At 44.0% G+C, this 15,021-nt stretch overlaps 1 protein-coding gene across 2 annotated transcripts in view; it reads left to right on the top strand.

Annotated features, from left to right (window-relative positions):
- Positions 1-15,021, top strand: part of LOC308462660 (tropomodulin-2) — a 58,562-nt gene that overhangs the window by 8,123 nt on the left and 35,418 nt on the right. For both annotated transcript variants that reach the window (XR_013979248.1, XM_080980514.1), the window contains exons 2-3: positions 7,463-7,655; positions 10,170-10,326. Coding sequence is in view for 1 of the 2 variants with exons in the window: in XM_080980514.1 (XP_080836640.1) it covers positions 7,530-7,655; positions 10,170-10,326 (283 nt within the window). In the remaining variant the exon portion in view is untranslated. The remainder of the gene's footprint in view (positions 1-7,462; positions 7,656-10,169; positions 10,327-15,021) is intronic.

The raw sequence follows: 15,021 nt of genomic DNA, 5'->3' as shown, positions 1-15,021 counted from the left end.
CCCCTATTCCCCTGCCAGAGCTACAATTACCAGAGTGTTTAGCAATCAATCCCTCTTAACCAGGGAACGCTGGAAATTGTAGCTCTGGCAGGGGAATAGGGGTCTCCGTACAACTCACAGCACCCTTGACAACTAAACTGGAGCAATTCTAACTCTCCCACCCAAGACACAAACATCACAGCTGCATATTTCTGCAAGGCAGAGGGGGTTGGGCTAGATGATCCTCAGGGTCCCTTCCAGCCCGACAATTCTACGACTCTATGATCCCTCAGAGCAAAGGGTGTTTGGGTTGCTCTGTAAGTCTGGATCTGATCTTCCATCTCTCATCCATCTGAAGTGAGAAAAGACCAAGGAAGAGGCTTGTTCTTAAGTAGTCAGAGCCTACTAGTCTGGAAGAACTGGGCAATTATGTGAAAGATTGCTGCTATTAGTTGTATTCCCCCCCCCCCAAAGGGTTGTGCAGGATGTCTCCCTTTCAGCGAAGCTAGTCTGTGTTCCCACGGAATGTTATCGCTGTTTGCAGGGGGGAAGCGAAAAACCTCAAACAGCAGCCTGGGAAACTTCCTCTGCGGGATACCAAAGCCATGATTGCAAAATTGTGACCTTAGATAACCGCAGGGTTTTTTTGTTTTTGTTTTGAAACAAAGATATATATTTTTCCTGAACAGGAACAGCTACTTTAAGGATAAACCAGGGGACAGCGTCACATCGCTGGAAAATGTATCGCTGCATCTCCAAGTTCTGTGTGCAGAATGTTGCCCTCGTGTGAGGATGCAAAATCCTTTGCAGCAACAGAGCCATACAGTGTAGAGCAGACATAGGCAAACTCGCCCCTCCGGATGTTTTGGGACTACAACTCCCATCATCCCTAGCTAACAGGACCAGTAGTCAGGGATGATGGGAGTTGTAGTCCCAAAACATCTGGAGCATGGGTACGTAAACTAATCCCGGGGTCCGGAAGCGGCCCAATCGCCTTCTAAATCCAGTCCACAGACAGTGTGTTTTTACATGAGTAGAATGTGTCCTTTTATTTAAAATGCATCTCTGGGTTATTTGTGAGGCATAGGAATTCGTCCTTTTTTTAAAATAGTCCAGCCCCTCACAAGGTCTGAGGGACAGTGGACCAGCTGAAAAGGTTTGCTGACCCCTCAGGGGCGAGTTTGCCTATGCCTGCTGTAGACTGTCAGACTAGGACCTGGGAGAGCAGGGTTCAAATTTCCACTTGACTATGAAGCTGACTGGGTGACCTTGGGCCAGTCACTCCCTCTTAGCCCAGCCTACCTGACAAGGTTGTTGTGAGAATAAAATGCAGAGGAGAACTCCTTGGAGGTAAGATGGAGTATAAATGCAATAAACACATGAATAGTACAGTGGTACCTCAGGTTACATACGCTTCAGGTTAAATACGCTTCAGGTTACAGACTCCGCTAACCCAGAAACAGTGCTTCAGGTTAAGAACTTTGCTTCAGGATGGGAACAGAAATCGTGCTCCAGCGGCGCGGCGGCAGCAGGAGGCCCCATTAGCTAAAGTGGTGCTTCAGGTTAAGAACAGTTTCAGGTTAAGAACAGACCTCCGGAACGAATTAAGTACTTAACCGGAGGTACCACTGTATTTTTTTTTTAGAAAAACAAACAAACCGTTTTTAAAGTTTCCCTGCTTTTGCTTCAAGAAGATCAGGATGGCATAGAATCATTTCTCCCTCACGCATGCACGTAAAAAAAAAAAAATCATTACAAACCAGCCCTGCGAGGCAGGTTGGTCTGAAAGTGACTAGCCCAAAGTTGCCCAACGAGCTTCGTAGCAACACGAAACCGGACTTCAAAGCAGAAAAACGAGGAGAAATAAGAGAGGGCGTTTTAAGAAGTCTTTTGAGGGGGAACAGAAGAAGGATGGCAGATGGCAAGAGAAAGGGAGTCCCAAGTAGGGAGAAGCGGATGAGGCGACAATTGCAGAGGCTGCTGGTCCCTTAGAGAAAATGAGGCGCTGCCCCAAGCTACCTGCCTGCCTCCTTCTTTGCAACCAGTCCAGGGGGTGACGCTGCCTGAGACTGCTTCACGTTGTCCTCAGCAGGGAGGAATAGGGGGATGAGGACAAAAAACTAACATGAGTTGACTCTATCTGTCATTGGCTCCAGATCCACCGACTCTTTCGGCTGTTGTGTTCTGGTCTGATGTCAGATCTGACAGAGCAAAAGCAGCAAGGCAAGGGTATCTAGACCAGGGGTCAGCAAACTTTTTCAGCAGGGGGCCAGTCCACTGTCCCTCAGACCTTGTGGAGGGCTGGACTACATTTGGGGGGGGGAATGAATGAATTCCTATGCCCCACAAATAACTGAGAGATGCATTTTAAATAAAAGGACACATTCTACTCATGTAAAAGCATGCTGATTACCGGACCGTCCATGGGCTGGATTTAGAAGGCGATTGGGCCAAATCCGGCCCCCGGGCCTTAGTTCGTCTACCCATGATCTAGACCAGTGGTTCTCAACCTGTGGGTCCCCAGATGTGGTTGGACTACAACTCCCATCATCCCTGAGCTCTGGCCTTGCTAGCTAGCAATGATGGGAGTTGTAGTTCAACAACATCTGGGGACCCACAGGTTGAGAAAAGCTGATCTAGACCATGGATAGCTCCAGGTGAGCATTTTGCTCCAACAAAGGCTGGGAGCAGACTGGGGGCCTTTTAAGCCTCTGTCTCCAGACTACCTCCTCTAAGCTGCATCCCCTTGTGGAGAACCTCAGACTCCAGAACCAGCCCCAATCCCACCTGAAAATGGACACGTCTCCTCGGTTCCATCGGCTCCCTTCAGGGTGGCCTTCTTTGTGCTGCTAGACTGCTGATGTGCAGTGGGGATATCTGGTTCTTCAGGTTAAGGGGAAGGCTCCTGTGAGGGTCCGGAAAGTTCTTCTGGGGCCTCCTTTTTACCATATTTTTTTATTAAGTTTTCCAAATACATTTCAATACATAGTAAAACGTTTTTTTCTTTGTTGTTTCCGTCAACTTCCCACCTCCTTTTCCATGGTGCTTTTATTTCTCTCCCTTCTCTCCCTCATATCTTAACAACGCTACTCTAATCTTTAGGTTCTTCTGTCGTTCATAGTTCAAATGCTGCTCTCATATTCATCATATAATAATATCTTTTTATATAGTCTGAAAAAGGCTTCCATTCTTCCACAAAACCTTCATCATCAAGTCCTCTTATTTTGGTTGTTAACTTTGCTGCATATTCCATCACCTTTCTTATCCATTGTTCAGGTTCCTTCCATTTTAGTGTGCAAAGAATCCTAGCTGCAAGTTGTAACATACATAAACAGATTAATCATCTTTTTGGGGACTTCCATAATCCTTGGTAGAAAAGCTTCAGATTTTTTGGGGTATCTTCTGGGGCCTCCTTTAGAACCACTTCAGGTGTCAGCTCTGAGGCCTGACCCAGACCTGGCTGCCCACCTGTTGCCCTGCAGACTCTGGCTCTATGCCCATAAAATGCTCTTGTTGCACTGTTTTTTTGGAGGTTTCCCAGACATCAAAGTGGAAGGGTGACCCCTCGCATCAACCCACACTTCTCTTCCCTAATGCTGAGCTCCTTCATTTTTCTCTAGATCAAAGAAAGAGGGGGCTGGTTTGCATAAATAGCCGTATCATTACATGGGCATCTTTGTCGAGATGGACAGAAAAGCATTGATTGACTTGGTCCATTAGAGAATGACCAGATTTGGTCAAATAGAAGCCTTTTCAATAGTGTGTGTGTGTGTGTGTGTGTGTGTGTGATTTTGGCCGGGGAGGGGGGGAGATGAGTGCTTTCCCACCACCAGAATAGCTTCTCGCCATCCAAAGACACATTTCAGTCAGTCAGAAACACTCAAACTTCTTTTGGGAATTATAGGGACAGAACTACCCCAAATGTATAGAAACATATTCGTGTATGCGACTACAGCAGCAAGAATGGTACTCGCCCAAAAATGGAAAGAAGAAGAAGTCCCAGCAAAGAAGGAATGGATGCAAAAAATTATGGAATATGCGGAAATGGCGAAGAATAAGAAATCAAGATATCATTTTTTAAAATAAAAGAATGGAGATGGTTTATTGAATATTTACAGATACATTGTAAACAGATAAGAACATTGGCAGGATTATTGTAATAACCTGCAGTTTTGTAAGAGTACATATTTAAAGAAGATGAAATAAATGAGCAAATAAAGTTAATTTGGATATGCAGAAGATATTAGAAATAAATTTAAGGAACCGCAGAAAGAGGGGGGAAGGAAGTCAAGTTTCAAAATGTCAAAATGATTGTAAAATTGCAAAGACTATCTACAGAAATATTGCAAAATTAATGAATGTTAGAATGATGTTGGATAGAAATTAAGTGGTTTTCAGCTGTAATACTATAAGGGAATATGAAAAATGGATTATTAATAGGTAAAAATTTAACATTATAATATTTTAAGATTAAAGACTAGGAATAAACAAAGAGGGTAAGGATTTGCTGAACCAACAAATCGAACTGGAATACAAAACAAGGGAGGCATGAGGAGGTCCGGGAAACAAGTTAATGAAAAATAAGTAATGGAAAGAATGAGTTGTTTTTAACCATTTTTATTTTGTATTTTCTTCTTTTTTATTTTTATTTTGTAACATTTTGAAAATCTCAATAAATATCTTATAAAAAACAAACAAACAAAATGATTGTAAAATTGGTGAAATGTATAAACTTGAAAAGAGGGATGCGGGTGGTGCTGTGGGTTAAACCACAGAGCCTAGGACTTGCTGATCAGAAGGTAGGCAGTTCGAATCCCCGTGACGGAGTGAGCTCCTGTTGCTCGGTCCCTGCTCCTGCCAACCTAGCAGTTCGAAAGCACGTCAAAGTGCAAGTAGATAAATAGGTACTGCTCCAGCGGGAAGGTAAACGGCGTTTCCGTGCGCTGCTCTGGTTCGCCAGAAGCGAATTAGTCATGCTATTTTCTGGTTTGCCTCAGGCAGCAAAATGTTGGCCTAGCCCTGTCGCCATTTCTGCCTGACTCCCCACCACTGCTGCCTGAGGCATCTGCCCCCCTCTGCCTAATGGTAGGGTGGGGATTGAATGCCACACACCTCTCCATCCTCCTTCCAGGCAAGCAAGAGGCATGATCACAGTTCCACGACCCATTCCAGGCAGCCAAAAGACAATCATGGAGGCTCCCTACCCAGTACTTAAGAAAAGTATTATATAAAATACTGCTTTCTGGTCTGTGAACGCTGTGCTGTATCTGCAGACTGGAGGCAGTTGGGCTCCTATCTAAAGTTCAGTCCACATTAGATGAGCAGTGACTCATATTTTTGTGGAATAATCTGGTTATTTTGTGTGGGCAAGTACAACCCAGTCATGAATGTGCATTAGATCCTTCTTCTTTTTTGCTGAGTTGTTGTTGCTTCGTTGCTGCGTACCTTGGCAAGCTCTGCTTCGCTCTAATGAGCCCCATTACCCAAGTGAGCAAGTTGCTTGGAGAGCATGCCAAAAAAGACAAGGAAGGAGGGGAGGGGAAGGGAATGAGAAGAACAGAGGATATGACCAATGAACTCTTTGAGAGCCTCAAGCTGTAGACAAGATAAGGCTCTCAGACAGGGCATGGCACAGTTTATTTGCATAAGGCTAAGGGTGGAGAATCCAATTAGCAAGGCAAGCATGGTGATCATATGATTAAATGGCAATTTCCTAAGAGCTGGAGAAGTAAACATTTCTTTCCCCAGCTGACTAGTGCAGAAATGAATCTCATCTCTTTTCTTTTCTTGCCCTGTACTGTGGAAGAAAAGAATACTGGTGTAATGCCATTGGAGAGAATGAGTTCTGAATGGAGGAGATTTGAAACAACAGGTTATCTTGGTCCCTGGCTCTTATCTTTGGCTCCCACTCCTGACTGAATTGAATGCTTGTTTTGTTCAAAATAGACCCATTGAAATCAACAAAGCTATGGTCGTCCTGTTCATTCACATCAGGGGACAACTGTGAATAGAACACAGGTTACACAACCTGAAGAGTGCAATCCTAACTACGACTACTCAGAAGTCATCTTTCTTCTTCTTCTTTGGTGATCACTCGTAGCCAAGTAAGATTGTCTTCCATAAACACGGTTTTAATAGTGGGTCCATAAGTGACTGTGGAGGCCAATTCTGGATCAACACATCTTTCCACAGTGGGGACATAAGTTTCCAGGCAGGAGTTCACCAAGCATGCCTTCCTCTTTGCAAGTTTCTCTCTTTTGTCCTGAGTTCGAGCGTCTTCAAAGTCCATGACACCTTTGGAAAAGGCTGTTTTCCAATTGGAGCGCTCGCAGGCCAGTGTTTCCGAGTTCTTGGTGTTTATACTACATTTTTAAAGATTTGCCTTGAGAGAGTCTTTAAACCTCTTTTGTTGACCACCAGCATTATGCTTTCCATTTTTAAGTTTGGAATAGAGTAGTTGCTTTGGAAGACAATAATCAGTTATCTGCACAACATGACCAGTCTAATGAAGCTGATGTTGAAGAATCATTGTTTCATCATCAGTGGTGATCTTTGCTTCTTCCACTACACTGGCATTAGTTTGCCCGTCTTCCCAAGTGATGTGCAAAATTTTCCGGAGACACTGTTGATTTCAGAGACAATCTTTTGAGGAGCTGGAGATGGCGTTTGTAAGTGGTCCATGTTTCACAAGCATACAGTAAGGTTGGTAGTACAGTAGCTTTGTAAACAAGCATTTTGGTTTCCCTGCGAATGTCCCGGTCCTCAAACACTCTGCACTTCAATCGGGAGAAAGCTGCACTCGCAGCCAAATTCAGTGAGGTTTACTCCCAGGTTAGTGAGGTTGTGACTGCAGCCTTACTCCCCAGTTTTAGACCTCATAACATCTCAGCTGCAAGAGACAAGAGAGGCATTTTTTTTTCCATATAGTTCTAAAAAATATTTTCCTTCTTGTGCATTACTGCTGGCTGGAGTACTTGCATTTCCTTGATATTTTATTTTAAAAAATTGCTATTTAGATGTTTTCTTAAAGGTTCAGCCCTGTTCCTTGTGCATCTTTCAAAGTGGCTGTTAACAGTTTGCATGTAATATTTCGGAGACATTTATCTTTAAAATGGGGGCGGGCAAGGGGTGTAGTGTGAGCTCTAATGTGGATCAAGTCAGCTTTTGTAAAACTAATGCCTGTATTTAGCAGCAGAAAACGGCAAAGGATTATACTAATTCTCTTTGGCTCCTAGTTTCGCATAACCCTGTTCATCTATTAAGATTTATTAGGGTTGCCAGCCTTCTAGGATTCCACAGGACCAGTGGGTGAGAAGAAAAAGCTGTTCTTTTTTAGGAAACTAGTGTTGAAGTCTGAGGGCTGAACTACTGCCCTGAGATCTACAATAAAATAAAATAAAAACCCAGTCTGATGTTTGGCATATAAAAAATATATATATTTTTGTTCTTATTAAGCTAAAAACAAAGAGAACTTTTTTCACAGGGATCGGGAAGACCGACTCTTGAATGATTGACAGGCAACCTTCAAAGGACCCTGTTTCGAAAGAGCCATGTCGGTGCCGTTCCGGAAAGAGTTGGAGAAATACAAGAATATCAACGAAGATGAAATTCTCAACAAACTCTCTGAGGATGAGCTAAAGCAGCTGGAAAGTGTTCTTGATGATCTGGATCCAGAGGTGTGTACCAAACATGACATTCGTTTTTCAAAGCCTAAACAACTTAAACCCTTCATATCTGAAAGACCACCATCTTCCCTGGAGACTCTCTTAAGATCAGCAGAGAAGGCCCTCTTGGTAGTTTTACTGTCCTTGGAATTTCATGGGGTCTTTGGCCAGGCCAGGTCAGGAGAGGCAGATCCTCCAAGTGTCCCTATCTTCCAGGGATGTCTCTAATTTAGAGACGCCGTCCCAGTTTCTGATTTGATCCCATTTTTCCTTAGGACAGGGGTCAGCAAACTTTTTCAGCAGGGGGCCGGTCCACTGACCCTCAGACCTTGTGGGGGCCAGACTATATTTTTTTTTGGGGTGGGAGAACAAATTCCTATGCCCCACAAATAACCCAGAGATGCATTCTAAATAAAAGCACGCATTCTACTCATGTAAAAACACCAGGCAGGCCCCACAAATAACCCAGAGATGCATTTTAAATAAAAGGACACATTCTTCTACTCATGTAAAAACACACTGATGCCCGGACTGTCCGCGAACTGGATTTAGAAAGCGATTGGGCTGGATCCGGCCCCCGGGCCTTAGTTTCCCTACCCATGCCTTAGGATGTCCCTATTTTCATTGGAGAAATGTAGGAGGGTATAGAGTTATCTGACACCACCACCCCCATCCGTCTGAAGGCAATCCTGTATAGGGAAGGGATTTTTTTAAATGTTTAATTATGTTTTTATATGTGTTGGAAGCTGCCCAGAGCGGCTGGGGCAAGACAGTAAGATGTGTGGGGTATAAATAGTAAAATTATCGTTATGGATTGGGGTGCCCCTAATTTCATCAGAGAAATGTTGAAGGGTATGGGTAGGGCCTTCTCTGTGGCAGCCCCTAAAGTTGTGAAATTTCATTCCCAGAGAGGTGCGTCTGGCACCTTCGTTGTACAACTTCCATCATCTAATGAAGACACACCTCTTCACTCCGACACCCCATATGTATTTAGGACCCACTCTGTTCTCATATCGTAGACTGTTTTATCTGATTTTAATATTGTAGTTTTACAGTGTTGTAACCTGCTCTGGGACCTTCTGGTGAAGGACAAGTAAAAAGTCCAATCAATAAGAGTAATTGGATTTTAGCCTTAAGGATCACAAATCAAAATCTTCACAAAGCTCAGAGTTACATGTATTGTAAAACTCGACCCGTGGAGGATGAAGGTGAGCTGGTAGGAAGAACTACCAAAATTTGATTGTTCCTAAGGGGCAATTTCAAAGGGAACAACATTTTTTTGAAAGGCTCAAGAGAGCTTTTCTTCTGTTTCTTTTTTGGTGGCAGCCATAGTGGTTCTTTTCTTATTTCTCACAACATTTTTAGGGAAGCTTTTAATGATTGAAGTTTTATTCTGTTTTTAATGCTAAAGCCACCCAGAGTGGCTGGGGAAACCCAGCCAGATGGGTGGGGTATTGAATTAATAATAATAATAATAATAATAATAATAATAATAATAATTAATTACTATTTTGCTGAAATAAATGATATGCCACTCATTGGATAGGCATTAAATATTGATGGTATATAATTTCACTTGCATAGTGCTCCTGGAGAAGGGTTGTAAGACTTGAAATGTGTTGGCGTTGGGCTAAAAAAAATGTTTTCAGCTCACCTTTGGAAGCTCCTGTCTCATCGTTCTTTGCTCCCTAATGAGCACACGCAAGAACTGGGTGTAAAATTACAGATAATGTGGAAACTTTCTGAAAGTCCACCATCTCTCAGCTATCGTCTGGCAGCAGTGATTGCAGCAAGTTACGGCAGTGGGAGAGATGGAAAACAAGGGCAAACACTAGCTCTGGCTCCTTATATCCTGAAGCTGTTTTCATTTCAGCTGGTCATCAGGATAACTATTCATTCATTCATTCATTCATTCATTCAAATTAAAGTTTTACACTCACATATCCAACATACATAATAAAAACAAGATTCCAGAGAATCTCCTGGACTCCCCTCCTCCCCTTTGTGGGTCCTATTGTTAATAATTTCCTCCTGCATCTTTTATGATAATCCAAATCTTTTACATCTCCATTATATCCAAAATTCACCATTAAACTACAAGTGTCATTCCAATCCTGCTAACGATTTTAACTGTTTACAGTGATTTTTTTAAGATAAATTATAAATCCCCCCCCCCCATTCCTTATTAAAATTCTGGTCTTCCTGATTTCTGATTCTTCCAGTCATTTTTGCCATTTCGGCATAATCCATCAATTTAATCTGCCATTCTTCTCTGGTAGGGACTCGACTACTATTTAAGAATGTGTGTCCCAGTCTTCAAAAATGTGCACCTGAATTTGCGCTCCCCTTTCCTCTTCCCTACCCCTCGCTTTTTCCTTTTGTGTCGTGTGTTTTAGATAGTAAGCCTGTGCACAGGGACTGCCTGGTTCTAGCTGCTCTGGGAACCTAGAGAATTGCTCTAAATAAAGACAGTAGTTTGCCATCCTACTGACTCTCTGCTCCCCTCTCTCATGTCTGCCTTGACAGAATGCACTTCTGCCGGCAGGCTTCCGCCAGAAGGATCAGACCAGTAAACCTGCCACGGGACCTTTTGACAGAGAGCGGTTGTTGTCCTACTTGGAGAAGCAAGCCTTGGAGCACCAAGACAGAGAGGATGTCGTGCCCTTCACCGGAGAAAAGAAAGGTAAGCCTTCATCTTCACGGATAGCCAAAATGGCAGGGTAAATGGGTGGCCTCATGCTGAAAATCAACCTAGCAACGGAGTTTCAGTGCCAAGTGGCAGACTTTTAACATATGATTTGTATTCTTCTTCTTTGGCGATCACTCGTAGCTGAGTAAGATTGTCTTCCATAAACACGGTTTTAACAATGAGTCCGTAAGTGACTGTGGAGGCCAATTCTGGATCCACACGTCCTTCCACAGTGGGGACATTGGTTTCCGGGCGGGAGTTGATCACGGTGTGGATTTGCCATCGTACCTTCCTCTTAGCACGTTTCTCCTTTGCGTCCTGAGTTCGAGTGTCTTCAAAGCCCATGATACCTTTGGTAAAGGCTGTTCTCCAACTGGAGCACTCGCAGGCCAGTGTTTCCCAGTTGTCAGTGTTTATACTACATTTTTAAAGATTTGCCTTGAGAGAGTCTTTGAACCTCTTTTGTTGACCACCAACATTATGCTTTCCATTTTAAAGTTCAGAATAGAGTACCGTATTTTTTGCACCATAACACTCACTTTTTTCCTCCTAGAAAGTAAGGGAAAATATCTGTGCGTGTTATGGAGGGAATGCCTACGGGTGGCATGCCTACGGATTTTCCTCCTCTAAAAACTATGTGCGTGTTATGGTCGGGTGCGTGTTATAGAGCGAAAAATACGGTAGTTGCTTTGGAAGATGATCATCAGGCATCCGCACAACATGACTAGTCCAACGAAGTTGATGTTGAAGAATTAGTGCTTCAACACTGATGATCTTTGCTTTTTCCAGTACACTGATAGTAGTTCGCCAGTCTTCCCAAGTGATTTGTAAAAGCGCATCCTGGTAAATTACAAATTTGGTCTCTGGTCTGCCCCCTCAGTCAGAAGCTGTTTTGTCCAAAATCCACAGTTAGGCAGTGAATTTTTTTAAAGGACCAGTCAAAATGCAACAACAGCAACAACAACAGTTCATTATTTATACCCCGCCCATCTGGCTGGGTTTAACCTGCCACTCTGGGCGGCTCCCAACAGAATATTTAAAACACGATAAAACATCAAACATTAAAAACTTCCCTAAACAGGGTTGCCTTCAGACAGCGAGCCAGCTTTCAAGTTCTGCAGAGTTTCTTTTCAGGGTGGGTGTAATGCAAAAGCAACAAAAAACAAAAACCCATAAAAATGGGCATAGTGTGGTGTAGCCATAAGGTCTGCACCTGGACACAGGATGGGGAAGATAAGGCCGTCCAGGTGTTGCATGAACTACAACTCCCATCACCCCTGGCCATAGGCTTATGCTGGCTGGGGCTGATGCAAGTTGGAGTCCAACAACTGGTCAAACTGGGGAAACTGGTTTTCAAGCTTCCTTAAGGCTGTATACACCCCCCACCAAAAAACGAAGAAGCCTGAGAATTGTAGTCAAGGGTGCTGGGAATTATAGTTCTGTGAGGGGTGAACTACAATTCCCAGGATTATTCCGGTGGGGTGCGCGTGCTTTAAATGTACGGTGTGTATGTGAACCATTGTATCTAAGGACAGGTTGTCTGAAACCGGACTCCTGCGAGTGCTGTCTTGCTACGATAACCTTTCGCCGTACGAATGAGCCCTGTGGGACACTTCCGGGCTCTTGCACAAGATGCGTCTCCTAATTTGAAGTTGGCAACACATTATCGTCGTTGCGTAAGGGTCAGGCGCGAGCGAGGCTGGCAGGGTGTGTGATCTATGTGGTGTTTCTGACCACAATATTTATTTTGGCAGAGCCTGTTGTATAAATGGCAGGGCGACGATTGTTTGGAAAGCTTTCGTAGCCTGATCCTCACTGGAACTGAGCTGTTTGGGGGGATGTTGCCAGTTCCACTTCTGGGAAGGAAGAAGAGGGGGCCTCCGAAGAAAAGGGTGTGTGTGGCTGCCTTGGAGGCTTAGACCTGAGGTTAGCCATCCTTGAGGCAGCGACAAGCCAGTCGGCAGTTAAGCAGAAGGACAGCCAGTCTCAGAGCAGCGCACCTTGCACTGTTGCAGATTTATGGAAGCGGAGGCACTCATGCATTTGTATCACGTGACATTGCGCTGAGACTCTCCCCGCACTTCTTTTTCAGCTGCTGAAATGGCTGCGCTCACACACGAAACAACAAGAAACAACACGTTGGCTAATGATATACTAAGAAAATTTTCATAACATTATACCGTTTCAAAATTCATAAGCAGAAGACATAACCCGTACGCAAATTAATTGAAACAAACAATGTAGTTTATTGTACAAAACTCACAGATACATGTACAAAACTCACATTAGTAACGGATATGACCTCTGCTATTTTAAAGCAGCGCTTGAACATGGTTTGGCATGGAGTCTACTAGTTTCGAACAGTCGCTGTTGATTTTCGGATCCCTGTACCACACTTGAATCAGCGCCTGAATGAGCTTCTACATAGTCGTACAGTCTACAGCATGGAGGCAACTTTTGCATATAGCCCACAAATTCTCAATGGGATTTACGTCTGGGGAATTCCCTGGCCAATCAAGTACCTCTGTTTGCTGCTCTGTCATGAATTTCTTCACCACTTTCGATGTGTGACAGGGGGCTCGGTCCTGCTGCAATATCCCAGGACCATCAGGATACCTCTTTTCCAGCTCTGCAAGAGCTCTCTTTCGTAGAACCGCAATATATTGTGGCGAGCGCATCATCCCTTGTATTGGCTGCAGGCTTCTGACACCATAATGATCAACTGACTTTTCGTGTTTGTTTTGAGTACAGGATTACGAGTAAGATAGAAAACATACAGTGGTGCCTCGCAAGACGAAAAGAATCCGTTCTGCAAGTCTCTTTGTCTTGCGGTTTTTTCGTCTTGCGAAGCAAGCCCATTCGCGGTTTAGCGGATTAGCGCTATTAGCGGCTTAGCAGGTTTAGCGGATCAGCTGATAAGTGGCTTAGCGGATCAGCTGTTAAGCGGCTTAGCGGATCAGCTGTTAAGCGGCTTAGCTGCTTAGCGGATCAGCTGATAAGCGGCTTAGCGGCTTGGGAAAAAGGGGGGGGGGGAGGAAAAAAACCCCACAGGAACTCGCAAGACATTTTCGTCTTGCAAAGCAAGCCCATAGGAAATTTGTTTTGCGAAGCACCTCCAAAACGGAAAACCCTTTCCTCTAGCGGGTTTTCCGTCTTGCGAGGCATTCGTCTTGCGGGGCACCACTGTACTTTGTTTCATTTAATTTGCACAAGGGTGTATAATATGTGCATGGAGTCACAAATAATAGGAATCAAATAATTGTTCCATAACCAGGAATTGTAGGGTTGGTAAGTCACTGTCAAAGATCACAGAAATGGAGGAGAATGCCTTTCCACAGTCAATATCCTACAAATGTGAGGGGATAGGTGCTCTGACAGAACAGTTCTTCCAGGATAATGAACTGTTTCAGTGATAATTCTTCCTCAGCTGGCAATAATATAAAATGAAATCCATTACATTCAAATGCAATACAAAGATTGAAACGACAGGCCTGCATATAAACAACCAATAATAAATACATACCAAATTAATTGTGAATGGCCATGGATCAGCAATCACTTAAAAGCAGGCATGGTCAAACTTGTCCCTCCAGATGTTTTGGAACTACAACTCCCATCATCCCTAGCTAACAGGACCAGTGGTCAGGGATGATGGGAATTGTAGTCCCAAAACATCTGGAGGGACAAGCTTGCCTATGCTTGGCTTAAAAGTGTAGTAAGCTGATACTGTTGGCAGAACCCTTGTAGCTTTATAAAGGCTACCCACAGGTGCAATGAATCACATAAATTTTCAGGAAATTTAAAGATACAGTATCCAAAAATCTGGCAAAGAGAACACAAATAGTAGCCATATTGTCAGAAAACTTCAATAAAACAATTGAAATCTAATTCAGTATTCAAACTCCCCAGGTGGAGAGTCATTTTGGACTCACAGCTGTCCATGGAGACGCAGGTTAATTCTGTGTCCTGGGCGGCTGTGTACCAGCTCCATCTGCCTGCGGACTGTCTTGCCAGAGTGGTGCATGCTCTAGTTACCTCCCGCTTGGACTACTGCAACGCGCTCTACATGGGGCTACCTTTGAAGGTGACCCGGAAACTGCAATTAATCCAGAATGCAGCAGCTAGATTGGTGACTGGGAGTGGCTGCTGGGACCACATAACACCGGTTCTGAGAGATCTGCATTGGCTCCCAGTACGTTTCCGAGCACAATTCACAGTGTTGGTGCTGACCTTTAAGGCCCTAAACGGCCTCGGTCCAGTATACCTGAACGAGTGTCTCCACACCCACTGTTCAGCCAGGACACTGAGATCCAGTGCTGAGAGCCTTCTGGCGGTTCTCTCATTGTGAGAAGTGAGGTTACAGGGAACCAGACAGAGGGCCTTCTTGGTAGTGGCGCCCGCCCTGTGGAACGCCTTCCCTTCAGATGTGAAGGAAATAAGCAGCTATCCTATCTTTAAAAGACATCTGAAGGCTGCCCTGTTCAGGGAAGTTTTTAATATTTAATGCTGTACTGTTTTTAACACTGGATTGGGAGCTGCACAGAGTGGCTGGGGAAACTCAGCCAAATGGGCGGGATATAAATAATTTTATTATTATTATTATTATTATTATTATTATTATATGAATAGGTAAATCAGTCTGGTTTCTTGTTGGTGCACACACGACACTTGATCCATCAGCTCCCTTGT

This window comes from Podarcis pityusensis (genome assembly GCF_964106645.2).
Source record: "Podarcis pityusensis genome assembly, chromosome: 14".
Classification (NCBI taxonomy): domain Eukaryota; kingdom Metazoa; phylum Chordata; class Lepidosauria; order Squamata; family Lacertidae; genus Podarcis; species Podarcis pityusensis.
This window is presented reverse-complemented; position numbering and strand designations above follow the sequence as displayed.